This window comes from Pogona vitticeps, chromosome 3 (genome assembly GCF_051106095.1).
Source record: "Pogona vitticeps strain Pit_001003342236 chromosome 3, PviZW2.1, whole genome shotgun sequence".
Taxonomy (NCBI): Eukaryota; Metazoa; Chordata; class Lepidosauria; order Squamata; family Agamidae; genus Pogona; species Pogona vitticeps.
In genome coordinates, this window is record NC_135785.1 from 172,973,691 (window position 1) to 172,990,560 (window position 16,870).

The 16,870-nt window shown below is 41.5% G+C and overlaps 1 protein-coding gene across 2 annotated transcripts in view; it reads right to left on the reverse strand.

Annotated features, from left to right (window-relative positions):
• Positions 1-16,870, reverse strand: part of EIF5B (eukaryotic translation initiation factor 5B) — a 39,126-nt gene that overhangs the window by 19,852 nt on the left and 2,404 nt on the right. The window contains exons 2-9 of one of the 2 annotated variants that reach the window (XM_072994481.2): positions 11,421-11,546; positions 10,486-10,570; positions 8,894-9,563; positions 6,937-7,163; positions 6,247-6,397; positions 3,847-3,945; positions 801-887; positions 292-378 (exon numbers count right to left, since the gene is read on the reverse strand). In XM_072994481.2, the coding sequence (XP_072850582.2) occupies positions 292-378; positions 801-887; positions 3,847-3,945; positions 6,247-6,397; positions 6,937-7,163; positions 8,894-9,563; positions 10,486-10,570; positions 11,421-11,546 (1,532 nt within the window). The remainder of the gene's footprint in view (positions 1-291; positions 379-800; positions 888-3,846; positions 3,946-6,246; positions 6,398-6,936; positions 7,164-8,893; positions 9,564-10,485; positions 10,571-11,420; positions 11,547-16,870) is intronic. The other variant, XM_072994482.2, reaches the window with a different exon arrangement.

Here is a 16,870-nt window from a genome sequence, read left to right on the forward strand (position 1 = left end):
TTAAATTACCAAGTATAACTAGTTTTAACCTTATTTTTAGCTGGTGTTTGCATGCCTTTAATTTGTGGGGCATGAATACTAAAACAACAACCAATGTAAAACCTGTAATCACAGAAACAATTTGGCACACAGCAGTTTAAAGCATAGGGTCAAACCCTCCTACTCCTACTCTGCACTGTCTGCTTACTTAGTCTTTACCAACTGAAAAACAAGCTGCAATACCTGGAAAAAAGAGAGAGTGAGTCAGTCTGTGACAAAACAAAAAAAGTTGCTTTTTAAAAAGACACTCACTCTTCTCTCTCTCTTCATCACTGACCATGGCTTCCCAGTCATCTAATCCTGTATCTTCAGGCTCCTCTTCCTCTTTTTCTTCTGCAACTAGATAGTGACAGGATTAGTTCCTCAAATATAAAAATGTAATTTATATAAACAACCTCTCAACATGACGACACACATGGTATGAAGTAGGGCGGAAAATGAATTAGCGACATTTCTTACTACCTAAAGACAGAATGTGAGTAGCTTCTGAGACCGCTTTCAAAATTTCTTGAGTTGATCTCACATTCAGTCAAATGAAAAAGGCTCCTCAGAGAGCTGGTTTTATTATTCAGATACATAATCAGAGTAGACTATGTCTAGATGGGCAGCACATAAATGCAATAAATAAATAAATAAATAAATAAATAAATAAATAAATAAATAAACAAACAAACAAACAAACAAACAAACAAACAAACAAACAAACAAACAAACAAACAAACAAACAAACAGCTACATGGGCTTTCTAATTTACTACTGACCTTGTTCTGCTGGAAGGGTAGCTTCTTCTTTTACTGGTGCAACTTGTTCTACAGCTTCCTCAGTTGGAGACACCAACTCTATAACTTCTAAAATTGCAAGAAATAATTACCACAGGTCTGGTAAAAAGCATATATAAAAAGCAGCATGGTCCATTTTAAATGTATTTATCCAGAATTAGGATAATGTAAATGTAACAACATTAAAGAGTCTAGTATATACATCATAAGATACAAGCTTCCACATCTTTTAGACCAAATGTATCAACTGTTATCCTAAGATCGTAAGTACACATAATGAGGGTGAGAGCAATGAGTGTAAAGGAAATGAAATTCACAACTCAGACTGTGACAACCGAGATTTCTTCCAAATCTCATATAGCCCTTTTATTAATATTTCACATCCAACAGATCATCATTCATTATTGCTGCAAAAAAGGGGTGTTATGGGGAGTATTCTGCTCCAAAATCCCACTTAAAAATTCAAATTCCCCACAGAGAGCAAAAATGCTCTCCCAGTGATTATATTGTCAGTAATGCTCTAACCCACACCACACTTTCCTGCAAAATGCAGGCAAGATTAACTGAGTTGCAGGTGTGTCTGCCATGATTTCATTACGCTAATGTTTTAGAATAACTGAAAAAGATTTTGTACACCATGAAATCAACCAACTATAGATTTCTGCATGACAACCACAGTGGTCCATGGGCAAAGAAAACTGCACTGATAAGGGGAGGGAAGATTGGTAAGTCAGTATTAGTTTGTTTTCTAACAAGAAATAAATAAAACCATTCCCATCCTGGCCCCTAGTTGCCTTCTTACAAGACATAATAGTATATGGAAAACTTCTAGCTTGCTTTATTTTCCTAACTGCAAAGCCAAAGCTCAGTAGTTCAATTCTCCACTGTGCCTCTTGGCAGAAGAATCACCCTGTGCAGCCTAGGACAAACCACACCACCCCCAAGCACCCCCAGAAGAACAGTAAATCATTTCTAAATACTTTATACCTAGAAAACCCTGGAAAGGATCACCATAAGACAGAATAAATGTGAAAGTATGTTTTTTTGTTGTTGTTGTTATGCAGAGAAAAAAAAGAGGGAATGAACAGTGTGTAATTACAGTAGAGATGGGCATGAACTTTGGTTTGGAGGTTTGTGCCAGTTCATCAGTGTGCACCACAGGTGCTGCACATTCCTGCTTCCCTTCCCCCTCCCCCAGCCAATTCACCGACTCACCACCCAGCATGCACTCCTCACTCAGGCAAAGAGGCAGGGCAGGGATTCCTGCAGCACTGCTTTTGAGTGGGCAGCTGCTGGAGGAGGCAGAGGAAGGAAGTACATGCACCTGCTGCAACTGAACAATCATACAAAGAGGGGGAGAAGAACAGTACATGCCAGCTGGTGAGTGGGGCAGCCAGCTTGGGGGGGGGGGTGGAGGAAGGGAACACGTAGCAATTATGGTGCCACATCAACGAACCAGCATGAACCTCCAAACAGAGGTTTGTGCCCATCTCTAGTAATTAGCATTCCCAATCTTTTTTTCTTCAGTCCTAGAAACAGCTGAGAAGTGTGAAATTACGTTCTTTCACTATGCCAGGAGAAAACAGCTGAGTTCAAAGGTACCATATTTGCCAGCATACAAGGCGACCGGCCGTATAAGACAACCCCCCCCCAACAGGAAGAGCCTGGGCGGGTGGAGGCAGGAGGAGGATGAGGAGGAGGAGGAAGAGGAAGAGGGGAAGCGGGGGGTGGCGGGCGAGCGAGCACGCTGGCTCATCAGCGGGAGGGCAAGGAAGAGGGCAAGAGGCTGAGCGGGCGGCGGCAGGAGGAGGAGGAGGAAGAAGAAGAGGGGAAAACGGGCGGGTGGAGAGCGAGTGAACGCGCCGCTGGCTTAGCAGCGCAGGGCAGCCCAGCGGCAGGCTCTGGCCGAGGGTGAGGGCAAGAGGCTGAGTGGGTGGCGGCAGGAGGAGGAGGAGGAAAAGGGAAACGGGCGAGCGAGCGCGCCGCTGGCTCAGCAGCGTGGGGTGGCGGGCAGCCCGGCGGCAGCCTCTGGCCACTCAGGCATGGCAGGCTGTGCTTCCCTCCCTCCATCCATCCAAACCAACTGCCTGCCTGCCTGCCTTCCTCCCCGGCCAGCGCAGCCCCGCGTCACTCACTCAACGGCGGCGGCTCCTTCCTGGCCCAAATGAAGTGCACCCAGCATACAAGACGACCCCCCCCACTTGGAGGCATGTTTTTTGGGCCCAAAAAGTCGTCTTATATGCCGGCATATACGGTACATTTTGCTAAATAAGTAAGATCTAGATGAATCTCCCTATTCTCACTTAGAAATGTATACCAAACTAAGTACTCTGAACAAGGGAAAATTTAAAACCTTTCCCCATGGTGTGTGTTTTTCACTTTTCTCTAAAACCTGTCCCTTGCTCATGTTCAAGCCTGAAAAAAATTGTTCAGACTCTGCTACCACCAGAGAAGCGTTTTCCTTCTTTAGGCTTCCAGGAGAAAGCACAGGTAAGAAAGAAATAAGGCACTCATGGAAAGTGGAATTTAAATCTTACCAAACCATATGCAGATTCGGAGCTCCCGATTATAAGTTAAAAAGGAGGCTCAGATGCACAACAGATATTTAATGCGGTGTGTAATTTAGGAATGAGTGACAGGCAGAAATTTAGTAGGTGCCATTTCCTGCAGCAACTGGAGAGGAGAACTACACTCACTGCCTATCATGCAGCTAAAATACATATGTTAATTCAGATTATAAAGTCTAATTTGATTATATACTCAATGTTCTAAAGAGCCAGTCATAAGTTCAGTTATCTGCCACCTTCTGCCTCACAGATACCCTGTAATATTATTTTTCTATTTAACGGAAGAGTTTATTTAAGAATGCACAACTTCCATATACTAGAGCCTATTTGAGCAAATGTATCATGCATAATAGATATACTTGATACATTTGTTTCAGAGTGTAACAGATAGAAAGGACTTACATGATCTTTGATTTTATTTTTTCTAATCATCTTCATTTGCATTCTGACAATACTCTCACCTTCTTTGTTTTCCTGTTGCTGCTGCTGTTTCTTCTTCTTTTTGTCTTCATATATTGGTCTTTTCTTTGGCACAGAATCTTTGGATGGCACTTCAACACCTGTCAAATGATGACAAAAACATTCAACAAAGCATTGAAAGCACCACAAGGTTGCACATTGATGACACAGTACAAAGTTAAATATCTTGACACAACAAAGCCAAGGCACTAAACTAAGCTAAGAGAGAATGCAACTATGAACTACCATGGCTCTAACATTCAGAGCTTGGAAGCATTAACTTTTTGGACAACCAGAATCCCCAAGCCAGCAAGCTGGCTGGGGACATGCCTTTCATTCGTTTCCTTGCTTTTGGTTTTTGGGCTCAGTTTTCCAGAATTCTCCAATTATCCTCCAGGAAGAATTCTGGGAGTTCCAGCTCACTGACCCTCACCGACCAACACCTACATTTTGCTCACTTGGACTATGGTCTATCCCCAAGCTGGGATTCCCAAAATTCTGCCTGTGGAATTCTTGGAGAATTATAGGAATTGGTTGAAAAAAAGGCTCATCCATGGCTAGTGGTCACATTTGCTGTAGGATTCTGGGAGTTACAAAAAGTTTCCAAGCTCTCTTGAAATGTTTATTGGCCATTAGGAGTGGTGCTGTTTTTATAATGAACAAGATTAATGTCACTATGAAACAAAGAGCCTCAGAAAACATTTAAATACAAATTCAACTCACTAATATCAACTTCAAATCCTACATGATTCTTCTGTGTGGCAGGATAGACACTTAAAAAGTTTAAATGGCATTTAAAAAGGAAATCCCCTTTTTTTCTACATTTTAATTTCATTCAAGCTCATATTGTATTTTTCACACAGACTACTTATTTTTCTGATTAATTCAAATCAATTACTCTTAAGGACAGTGTATCTGTAGGCTGAGATCACTGAAACAAATCAGGAAGATACAGCTAATTTTTCATGTTGGCTTCTAAATAATTTCTTGTTTGAAAGCCATTATTCATTCTACCCAAGTCATAAACAACTGGAAGCTGTGATATACTTCTACGTACTGTGAGCTGCAGAAAGGGAAGAGCACAGTGGTAGCAAATAGTCTGCATATGGATGCAGGGAGTTGACATATACAGTGGTGCCCCGCATGACGACGATAATCCATCCCATTGAAATCACTGTTTAGCGAAATCATCATCTTGTGAAAACCGTTTCCCCATTGGAATGCATTGAAACCCGTTTAATGCGTTCCAATGGGGGAAAATCATCGTCGTTTTGCAAAGATCGCCCATAGGGCAGCCATTTTGCGAAGCACCGATCAGCAGTTAAAATGGCTGTCCTGCAAAGCATTGGTCCCAAAAACATAGGGAAGCCATTTTGTGAAGTGCCAATCAGCTGTAAAAATCGTCGTCTTGTAAAAAAATGGTCCGCGAAGCATAGACCAAATCATCATCCAGCAAAAATCGCCCATTGGAATCACTGTTTTGCGAATCGCTATGGCGACTGCAAAATCTCATCCTCATGCAGATTCGTCGTTTTGTGAAGTTGTCGTCTAGCAAGGTACCACTGCACATAGATATATTATTCCAAGACTTCATTATCCAAACCAGACCAGAAACATTTGAGGCGATGGTTTGACCCTAAAAATATTTACTATGGAGGAGGGCTTTATGAATTAGTTTCTGTCCAGTCCTTTTCAATTTCACATATGATCAAGAGCAGGTCCACTGAATATAATTTCTGCATCATTTTCCCAAAAAAGTTAAATTTATAAAAATTCGTATCTTTCCCCGAGATACACAACTGTGAAATTCTTTTGCATAATGGTCACAATATACACAATTCTTTGCACCAAGAATTGTATCACAACATGTGGAGAAATGTGGACTCGAAATAAGCTGCATTCTGAGCAACAGATTAGTTCATCAGGTTGGCATTCTGACAGTTACCTAAAAATTCAGACCAAATGAAATTCTCACTATCCATACTTTCCTATTCCATTAAATGGAAGCTGCTCCCAAGAACAGTGTGCAAAAATGGTGTTTGTAGCATCAGACACATCATAAATACAAAAACTACAGTAAGGAGACTTAGCTTCCTTCAGTCATGAGCCTTATGGAACTGGCATCAGCTGATCACGGACAAACCAAATGGAACACACCTCCTTGGAGGTGGAGCCTGTAGGCTCAAAATTCAACAGCGACAAAATGTCTGACGTTCTGATCTCAGAGGCTCAATCCTCAAAGCTACGTTTTCTTAATTTGGGGGTCAGAAAATTATGGGGGGGAGTCTTATAAATGGGGGTGTGTTATAAATGGAAAAATATGGTATCTTTTGCTATTAAACACTGGAAAATAAGAGATTCACAATGAAAGTTAGAAAGTTAATGGAGAAAGCAATTCTTACCCTGAGCTTGCAGTAGTTTAAGAGTAGCCTCTGCTCTGGCTCTAGCTTCTTTTTGAGATTTAGTTAAAAGCTTTCCTTCTTTCTTCAAACGCTCTTTCCGCTCTTTTTCTTTTTGTTTCTTCCTTTCTTTTCTTTCTTGCTCCAGGCGTTCCTACAAAGAATAGGGACAATACACTTTCCAGCATTCACAGGTAGACTTTGATACACAACAACTACTTCTCAATGTTATGTTCTGCTTTGATATGGCTGCAATCCCAGGTACCTTTAGTTGGAAATGAACCCCAAGGAACCTGGTAAGATTTGCCTTGCAGTCAACATGCACGGAACTGAGATATAAAGATCCTATGTACTTTCTCGCAGTAACACTAAGTATGAAAAAATGTTCACCAGACCGACCCCATGACTTGCTGCCCCATCCTACTCATTGCCCCACAGGAAGAAGACACTGAAGGTATACCGTATTTTTCGCTCCATAAGACGCACCTTTCCATAAGACGCACCAATTTTTAGGAGAAGAAAACAGGAAAATATAATCTTCCCCTTTTGTGGGGAAAAGGTGCATCTTATGGTGTGAAAAATACGGTAATACAATTCTGAAGATCAAGTAACATTAAAGTTCTTTAAAGGTAAAAATGTATTGACAAAAGCTTGTATTATCCTTTCCCCACTTGATGAGAAAAGATGTCATACCTCTTCTTTCCTCTTGGCTTCCAGTTCCTCAAGCCGTCTTATTCGCTCTTCTTCCTCCCTTTTTGCCCTTTCCTCCTCCTCTTTTAACTTAGCCAAAGCTTCCTGCATTGCCTTCACCGTGGCCTTACTGGGACCTTTTTTCTTCTCCTTTTCTTTTTCTTCTTTCTCTCCTTTCTTTTTCTTTTTATCTTTTTCTTTCTTCTTCTTCTCTCCTTCATTATCATCAACTAAGTGAGAAAGTCCGTTATTAATTTCAAAAATGTCATGTTTTAAAAAGAGAATGTATGACAAAATTTAAAATGTAGGAAATACATTTGATGCATACATAAACACTTGCACAAGCCGACTAGGCTACCTGCCACACATAGTCGCAGTTTCTGCTGTACTCATGGCAGTCTCTGAAATTTTCAGGTACTATAGCTGATCTCCATCATTTGGGGCTTTCTCTAAAAAGAGCCACACTCAGAAGCCCTTTTACATACAAAGAATTTAACTTGTAGATCAAAGCATGCACAAATTATAGCCAACTAACATATTTGCTTTGGAACTACATTACTCAAATAAACTAGCTACCAAATCAGGACAGCAGTATGACTGAGTATTGGATCTCTCCAAGTAAATTCAGGCTATCCTTTCTTTTTACAATAAGATAATTTCAAAAAAAAAATAAAATACCTACTTGTGAGGCCCCCAAAATGGAGGCCTTAGAGGGAAGCCGGCGGAAATACCGGGGGGATGGGAGTGGATCTGGATGGAGAATCCTTGGACCCACAAATGGGAGCAGGTTCGAGTCCCCCATGAGGAGGCCGAGAAACGCCGCCAACTTGGGCTAAAGCCTCGCCCGTCGTACTGGGGTGAAACCGAGGCTAAAGAGTGGAGGAGGAAACTCCAGGAGGAAAGGGAAGCTGTGGCACTCAAAAACTGGAACGTAAGAAACAATGGCATATAGCCAAGTTGAGGAAGTTGGGGGGTTACCCGACCCCTGGGGAGTCGAAGGAGGAGACGGGTCGTCCTGGGGCGAGTGGAGCGGGGATGAAGAGACTCTACCGTTGATATCCCTAGACGAAGAACTGGACCCTGGGCAGGGGACTGGGCCATTATTAACAGGACCTTGGAACCCAGAGACAACAAACCCTTTTATAAATGGTTTATGGACCCCGTTAAAGCCAAGTAATGTGTTTCAAGAATCTTTGAACCCCTTTTTAGGGGTGAACTCTGTTGGAATTGATGTTGCAATAAATACTGAACCCTTTGATTTACCTCAACCGACTCGTCCTTTATTTGAAGAACAGACAGCCCCGAAAACCGAACCCTCACACTACTGAACAGGGTAAATGGAATGGTACATTCTATGATTAACTCAGAAGATACTGGCAACATCATTACATTCTGAAATCTATCCAAATCAGAGCTAATCATAACTTGGGAATTCCTCACAAAATAATAATTTTTAAAAGCTGTCTTTTTTTTTCACTGTCTAACTCATTGACTGGCTATCTTCTAAAATTATCACCATACAGTAGCAAATTCACTACTTTACAGCATCAGTGTTCCATTATACCAGTGGTTCCCACCCTTAGGTAACTCAGGTGTCCTTGGACTAAAACTTCCAGAAGCCCTCACCACTAGCTATGTTGGCTGGGGTTTCTGGGAGTTGGAGTCCAAGGACACCTGCATTACCCAAGGTTGGGAACCATGGCATTACACTGATATTGCTATGTTGATGGACACTAAAATTACATTCTTAAATGAATTGACACTAAAACCATTAGTGTCACATAGCAGTATCTCACTGCATGTTAAAGAAAAACATAGATCAGTAGAAAGACTAGTCACTCAACACTGCTAATACTCCTTCTTTAACAACCACTTTTCTCCTAGCTTGCCAATTCTCTCAGAAGCCACATCTGACTTCATGAAAATGTTTCTGACATTCTCTTCCCACTGCATTACTAACCTTCTGCTACTACAGAAGCCTCTCCTTTTTCCATAGTGGTAGGTGCTGGCACAGATTCCAGATTCGTTTCTTTCTCAGTCTTCTTTGGGGCCTCTTTCTGCTTTCCCTGTTCTTTGCTGACTTCTAAATCTTCTTTTTCCTTCTGTTTCCTCAGCCGGGCCTTTTCCTCTTCACGCTTTTTCCTCTCTCGTTCTTTTTTTTCAGCTTTTTTCTGAGCCACTGTTTTTATTTTGAAGGAAGAATCCACGTCTTCATCACCACTTTCAACCTCAGCCACTGGCTTTGCCTTCTGATTCTTTTTTTGTCCTTTTTTCGACTCTGAACCATCATCTTGTTCCTCATCACTCTCTCCAGAGGATACTGTTTTAGTACTCTCTTTGGTTTTCCGAAGGATCAAAACTTCATCATCCTCAGAGAGATCCTGTTTCTTGTTTGATTTTTGATGTTTTACTTTCTTCTTCTTAAGTGAGAAATCAACTTCATCATCATCATCACTGCCAGAGGGAGCTTCCTTGTGAGGTTTAGAGGCCTTTTTTGACTTTTTGTCTTTGTTGTCCATTTCTTCACTGTCATCATCATCATCCTCCAAGCTCGGCTTTTTGTTCCTTCCTTTCTCTTTCTTTTTCTTTTCCTGTTTTGAGGAGCTGAGTTCATCATCATTAATCTCTGTCTGGTAAATCAAAGCATTTTTCAACTTAACATATTATCAATGGAAAACGTTGAAAGCTTTGAATTTAAAAATACGTATTACAGGTACCGTATATGCCGGCGTACAGGACGACGTTTGGGGCCCCAAAAACATGCCTCCAAGTGGGGGGGGCCGTCTTGTACGCCGGGTGACAGGAAGGAGCCGCCGCCGCTGCAGAGTGAGTGATGCGGGGCCACGCTGGCCGGGGAGGAAGGCAGGCGGGCAGGCAGGCAGATGGAGGGAGGGAAGCGCGCTCGCCCGCCACCCACGGTTCCCCTCTTCTTCCTCCCCCTCCTCCTGCCGCCGGGGAGGAACGCAGGCAGGCAGGCAGGCAAATGGAGGGAGGGAAGCGGCGCTCGCCCGCCAACCCCATTTCCCCTCTTCTTCCTCCTCCTCCCGCCGCCCCCCCCCAGCCTCTTCCCGGTGCCGCATTTTGGGGGGGTCGTCTAATACGGCCGGTCGCCTAGTACGGCAGCATATACGGTATGACAAATTCTTTCAATGTGGACTAAAATCTGGATGCAGCCTAAACACTCTGTTGAGAAATGTATAATCAGATATCATTTGTGTGTCAAGTATTTTAAAAGTACATTGCTGTCTGCAGCCAACTGTTCACACTGGGATGGACATATTTTTAAAAAATTAGGATTTCTCATCTGTGTAGAACTTACAATAACATTTAGTTTTCACTGGAGTGTTTATATAAATACTGTGCATGTGAAACATCTATGTTTTCTGATTCTGTAGCAAAGGAGATTATATGATATCACTTTCCACGTGTGAAATACTGTGATTTTTTTCTCAGCTACACCACATCTCCCATTTTACAATTTCAGTTTGTTTTGACCACAGTTCTAAACTATAATGAAATATTTTGGTTACTGCTTCCCTCACTGTATTTTACCTTGGTGACAGCTGGTTCTTTTTCAACTTTCCCTCCTTGTGCCTCCAGAGACAGCTCTTCCAACTCTTTCAAGATATCATCTTCACTACAAGAAGAACAATTAGACATGTTTGAGACACAGCTTGTGTTTGAGTCTATGCAAAGAAATTAAGGGTGCATCCACTGCCTAGGAAATAGTGCTGGCTAGTTTTCATAATTCCAACAAATTCTGTCCTTCTTGAAGTCACTCTTCTTTCCCCAACTCTCTCTTCTGAAAAGACTCAGACAACATTAAAACATTTATAGAAACAGAATTGGATGAAGAAGCATTCTCTTCTTTATGTGCTCTACCATCTGCTCCAGAATTTATGCTTCCAAGCTAGCAAGTACTGTACCTTGTGAAGATGCACATGACCAAGCAAATTCCATTCTACACACCTGGACTCACAGACCCTTTCTATCTAGGAAACTGCTCAAGGGTGGAGTCAGAATAACCAGCAACTCAATCCCAGAGGGATGGTCCTTCTCTTCCACCTCTCTTTCTATATTCAAATGAAACAGAAAGATGAAGCCGTCACTGGCAATTTTGTCAGGAATCCATGGGTTCATAAAGGTGGGAGCATAACTTGCCCTACTGGAACCAAACTGATAAATCTGCTGTATGTGGACTGAGTCATGTGTATTAGACGTATTCTATGTACAGTATGTACCTCCCTACCTGAACACAGGGCCCCTCATCAAAAGTGGTAATAATATGCTGGAGCATATTATTAGGGAGGATGGATTCAGATTCCTGTTATACGCACACGTTACTGTAAAAATTGATGGATATCTTTTAATGAAGAAAAGTATGCCCACAGACCACATCTGTGCCCACAGTTCTTCATTCAGCTAGGGACACATACTACTTTCTTGCATCTGCAGCCTTCTTTGGAATAGGACAATGGAGGACTTACTCATATTCCTGTTTCTTCTTTTCCTTTTTCTTCTTGCCTTTAGACTTCTGAGGCTCTTGTTCCTTGGCAGCACCTGCACCCTCTATTTCAGCAGCAAGAGCATCAAGGTCAATATCATCCTTGGCGCTAGGATATAAAAAAAAGTTTCTTGAAAAGCGAAACAGATAAAGTTGATATTTTAGCTTTATTTTTGCAACTACAAAACATTTTGGACAATATTTTGGTTTGAGTTTGAGGAATACTGCATTTTTTTAAATTTCAGATGTTCCACTTCTCTGAAACATCTGTTTGAGAAGTCTTCATCTGACAAATCAGCACTCTTAAGCACTTTTAAAAGTTTTTTAAGTTCTTTATTTGAAACTTGACATAATTTTGACTCTGGTATTTCTTTATAAATAATCCTCATGCCCTAATCCATGTCACTTATCAAAATCTCAAACAGCACACAGCCTAGGATGGAGCTTTACAGTAGTCTGGTAAAGTCATGACTATAGCTAGAATATAAGAACATAAGGCCCCTATTGGATCACACCTAAGGTTTATCTACCTTTACCTAGATAGGCCTACCAGATGGCTAGGGGCACTCACAAGCAGGGTGGATTTAAATTATGATTTAAATTTTTTAAATCATTTTTTAAATTTAAATCATTAAAAAAATCCAATTTTAAAAACAATTAAATCATGATTTATATCAATCTGATTTAAATCTAATTTACCATACTCACAAGAAAGGAATGATGGTAAGAGAGTTTTTCCACCGTTGTTCCACCAGCAAATTGTGTTTGGAACATGCTGCCTCTGATCCTGGCTTATCAACATCCATGAATTTATGTACTGTATTTTTCCATGTATATGATGATACTTTTATCTAAAATATTTAGATTTGAGGGTCGTCTGACACACTGAATTAAGGAAGGGGGAAGGGATCAAAGTGCTTTGATTATTCCTGCTTTCCCCCTCCACTTTCTTGCAAAAAAGTGCTTTCCCCCTCCACTTTCTTCACAAAAAAGTAGAGGGGGAAAGCAGGAATCAAAGTGCTTTGATCCCTACCTTCCCTCTCCACTTTCTTATGAAGACAGAAATCTTGGGTTAGAAAAGGAGGGGGTTATCTTATACGTGGGGGCATCTTATACACTGAAAAAATGGTAATTTATTCTCAAAATTTATCTGAGGACAGCATCCACACACTGTGAGGCAAGGAACCACATGGTGAAGAAATGAATTTCATAGCTCACCATGGAACAGTGTGTAGAGAAATACTTCCTTTTGGTTATTTCCTGAATCTCCCATTATTCAGCTTCTCCCACAGAGCTATTAACTGATGCAAACCTATTAAGGAACACCTGCTCAGAATAGTTGTCCAACTGGGGATCTATTTAATAACAGCAACAATCAGGTTCTCTTGCTGGCAAGGATCTCAGTGAGACCTGGTCAAATATTTCACTGAAATAAAGATGTACTAAGTCCATGTCATTTCCATGATCAAACAAACCAGGAACTCTACTCAAAAGACAGATGAAACTACACTGGCCCTTAGCAATCTATGCATTCTTTTCTGGAGGCTCATACATTACTGCTGTTCAATATGGCAAACGGAGAACACAAGAGTTAAGTCTCAGCTTCTAGCAGAAGATAGATTTCATTTAAGATCAGTATTTTGAATTACTGTGTCTATTTCTAGTGTCTGCAAGCTTAATTTTTTTGTAAAAACCAGAAAAAATTATAAAGCATATTTGAAGGTCAGTTAGCTTTGGGACGTGGTGGCGCTGTGGGTTAAACTGCAGAAGCCTCTGTGCTGCAAGGTCAGAAGACCAGCAGTCGTAAGATCAAATCCACGTGACGGAGTGAGCTCCCATCGCTTGTCCCAGCTCCTGCCAGCCTAGCAGTTCAAAAGCATGTAAATACGAGTAGTTAAATAGGTACCACTTCGGTGGGAAGGTAACGGCATTCTGTGTCTAGTCACGCTGGCTACGTGACCGTGGAAACTGTCTTCAGACAACACTGGTTCTATGGCTTGGAAACGGGGATGAGCACTGCCCCCTAGAGTTGGACACGACTGGACTAAATGTCAAGGGGAACCCTTTACCTAGCTTCGGGATGGAACATTTTATAAAGCCTCATGTTTGTTTCATGTACTGTTGTCATGTGCTTCCATGTTCCAACAACTGAAATTCATCACCCAAAACTGAAACAGACAGCATTTTGCCCACATTTACTGGTGTAACTCTCCAAACCTCAGCATTAAATCATTACTCAAAAATCATGAGTTATTTTCATCTCAAAATATTTGCAGACATGTCACAAGTTCTAGCCATCTCCTACCCTATTGCATGGTCCTGAGCAATGGAGCTGCCTTTGAACACAGTTCAGAAGCTTAAAGTCAGTTGCTAAAAAATCTCTCACTAGTTACAAGAGATAAATATTAGTTTATCAATATCTTCAAAACTTCATTAAAACATGTTCTTTGGTGCAGCCGTAATGACAAAACACCCCCAGGCTCCTTGATCCTTCATTACTAAAAAATCAAGCTTAAAAACCAAGGGGCTGGCATGCTACAAAGTGAGGAACTGTCTTTACTTCAGAGCATGCCACTGGGCCCCACATGTGGATGCAGGCCACTGCTTTATATGAAAGTACATCCAGAAACAAATGAGGAAATAACAGAGGAAATTGGAGATACTAGGAAGTATCCCAGCAGGGTAGACTAGGAGGTATAGAGTAGGAAAATGTGTGTTACAGTGGTACCTCGCTTAACTGCGATAATCCGTTCCAGAAAAATCGTCATTAAGCAAAAAGATTGCAAAGCGGGGAAAAAACCATTGAAATGCATTGAACCCCTTCAATGCATTGCAAAGGGGTCAAAACTCACCATCCAGCGAAGATCCTCCATAGGGCAGCCATTTTCGCTGCCTGTCTTGCGAGGAATCCGTCGCAGGAAACAGCGGGGAGCCATTTTGTTTACCCGGTGGCCATTTTGAATTCGCCGATCAGCTGTTTTAAAATCGTCGTTTTGCAAAGAATCGGTTCCCAGAGCAGGGAACCAATCATCGCAAAGCGAAAAAAACCCATTTAGACCATCGTTTTGCAATTGCAATTGCGATCGCAAAAAGATCGCAGTAATGCAGTTTCGTCGTAATGCGGGGCAATCATAAAGCGAGGCATTACTGTATTTGTATTGCTATTGTTGTTTTGCTCTTCTTGGTGTAGTGTGCATAAGTTAGTTGGCTTGTTTAATATGATATATGATGTGCTTTGTGCATGGTCTGTGTTGATGGTCAGAGAAACATTTACAGTTTTGTTTCGGTTAAATGTAGGTATTTCGCTATGCTTTGTGTGAGCAGATACACAGTCATGACCAAAAATATTGGCACCCTTGCAGTTCTGTGAGCAGAGCACTCTTGCTCTGTGGCAGGACCGGGCCGCGGAGACAGATCTCCCACCCACCCCCACGCACGCACGGCCCGTCCACCTGCACAAGTGCTCTGCCACCCATGAGCACACCCCGCCCCCGTATGTCCCACCCCAATGAGTGCACCCCGCACCATCCACGCAAGCATGCCCCATCACCCCCATGCATGGACCCCACAGCCCTAATTGGTCCGCAGGTCGAAAAGGTTGGGGACCATTGAAAAGGACACTGTAACAAATAATGAGAAAGATTTTCCACTTCTCCTGATCCACATATACAAAGTATCATAAATATGTTACTAATTATTTAGCAGGAATGATAAATTATATTTGCTAACTTACAGTTATGCCAATTTAAATACAAAACTTAAGCACACTATATACTACAAACTCCCTAGTTGCTCCAAGGCCAAGACTCCAAAGATCTTAACTATTTCCTGCTTAACAGCAGCATTCTGCCATAACTATATAAGAAGAAAATTATTTATTTAAATTTATTACTATTTAAAATATTTTACCCCGCATTTCTCCTTAAAAAGGACCCAAGGCCATCCACATCATTGAAAGACAATATTTAAAGCTGAAAACAATGAGTATACAATGGTGGTTTACATCATTAAAAGACAATATTTAAAACTAAGAACAATGAGTATTAAATGGCAACTTACATCATTAAAAAACAACATTAAAATAAAGACAATAAGCTATTACATGAAGCATCCAGCAGATCTGGCATAATCATTTATTAAACTGTCAATTCCAGTCCAGAAGTTCCCTTGCAACACCACTGGGATCTGAGCAACTCACATTGAAAACTCCAAAAACATATAAAACTATATGATCACTTTAGCCAGTGACCCAGAATCCCTCTGTCTGAAATAGACTAGACTGAATGACACTGTGGAAGTTTTCTGTAACACACCAACTCTTCTAACTAACTGACTAAATGTAAGGATCAAAACTCTGCCCTCTTCCTTAAAACACTGACAAAACTATTTTAAAAAGAACTGCTATTGTTAAAATTCTGAAATACTAAAGTACAGTGGTGCCTCGCTTAACGAGCGCACCGCATAACGACGAAATCGCATAGCGATCCATTTTTTCGGATCGCTAATGCGATCGCTTAACGTCTTTTGAATAGGGCTCAATTCGCTTTGCGAAGACCGGTAAGCGTTTTGCTTACCGATCTTCGCAAAACGAAGCCCGACAATCAGCTGTTCGGCAGCCAAAATGGCCGCCGGAAGCCGGGAAATGGCCTAAAATGGCCGCGCGCAGCATTTTCGCGCCCTCGTTAAGCGAGGCGAGGGCGCGAAAATGGCTGCCGGCCATCCTGAAGCTTCGCTGAACGGTGAGTATTTGGCCTATTTGGAACGCATTAAACGATGTTTAATGCGTTCCAATGGAAATCGCTGCCCCGTTCAGCGATGCTTCAGCATAGCGAAGGTTAATCCGGAACGGATTAACCTCGCTATGCGAGGCACCACTGTATTTAAAATTATTTAATTATATAGCTTTTTCTCCTGAAACACAAAGTTCTGTTTTATCATCCTAACTCTGCCAACTATTTGTAAATGTGAATAAAATACTAGTTTCTTTTACTTTACTACTGTTGTTGGAATTACAACCTTTAGTTACTTGGTCCATTGACATCTAGCTTCTTTAGAGCAGTGGTTCTCAAATGTGGGCCTCCAGATGTTCTTGGACTGCAATTCCCAGAAATCCTGGACAGCACAGCAAGTGGTGAAGGCTTCTCGGAATTGCAGTCCAAGAACATCTGGGGACACCAGTTTGAGAACCACTGCTTTAGAGTACCCCTGGCCCACCTTTGCCATAACATCATAATTTTGTCCTACAATGCTGTGTTGTATGATATGTGTCATCAAATCAGAACTGACTTATGGCAATTCAAACTGGGCTATCAAGGTAAGTGAGATATTTAAGGAGTAGTTACACCCATTCCATCTACCCAGTGAGTTTTCACAGCCAAACAGGAATTTGAACCCAGGTCTCCTGAGTCCTAGTCCATCACTCTACTCACTTCA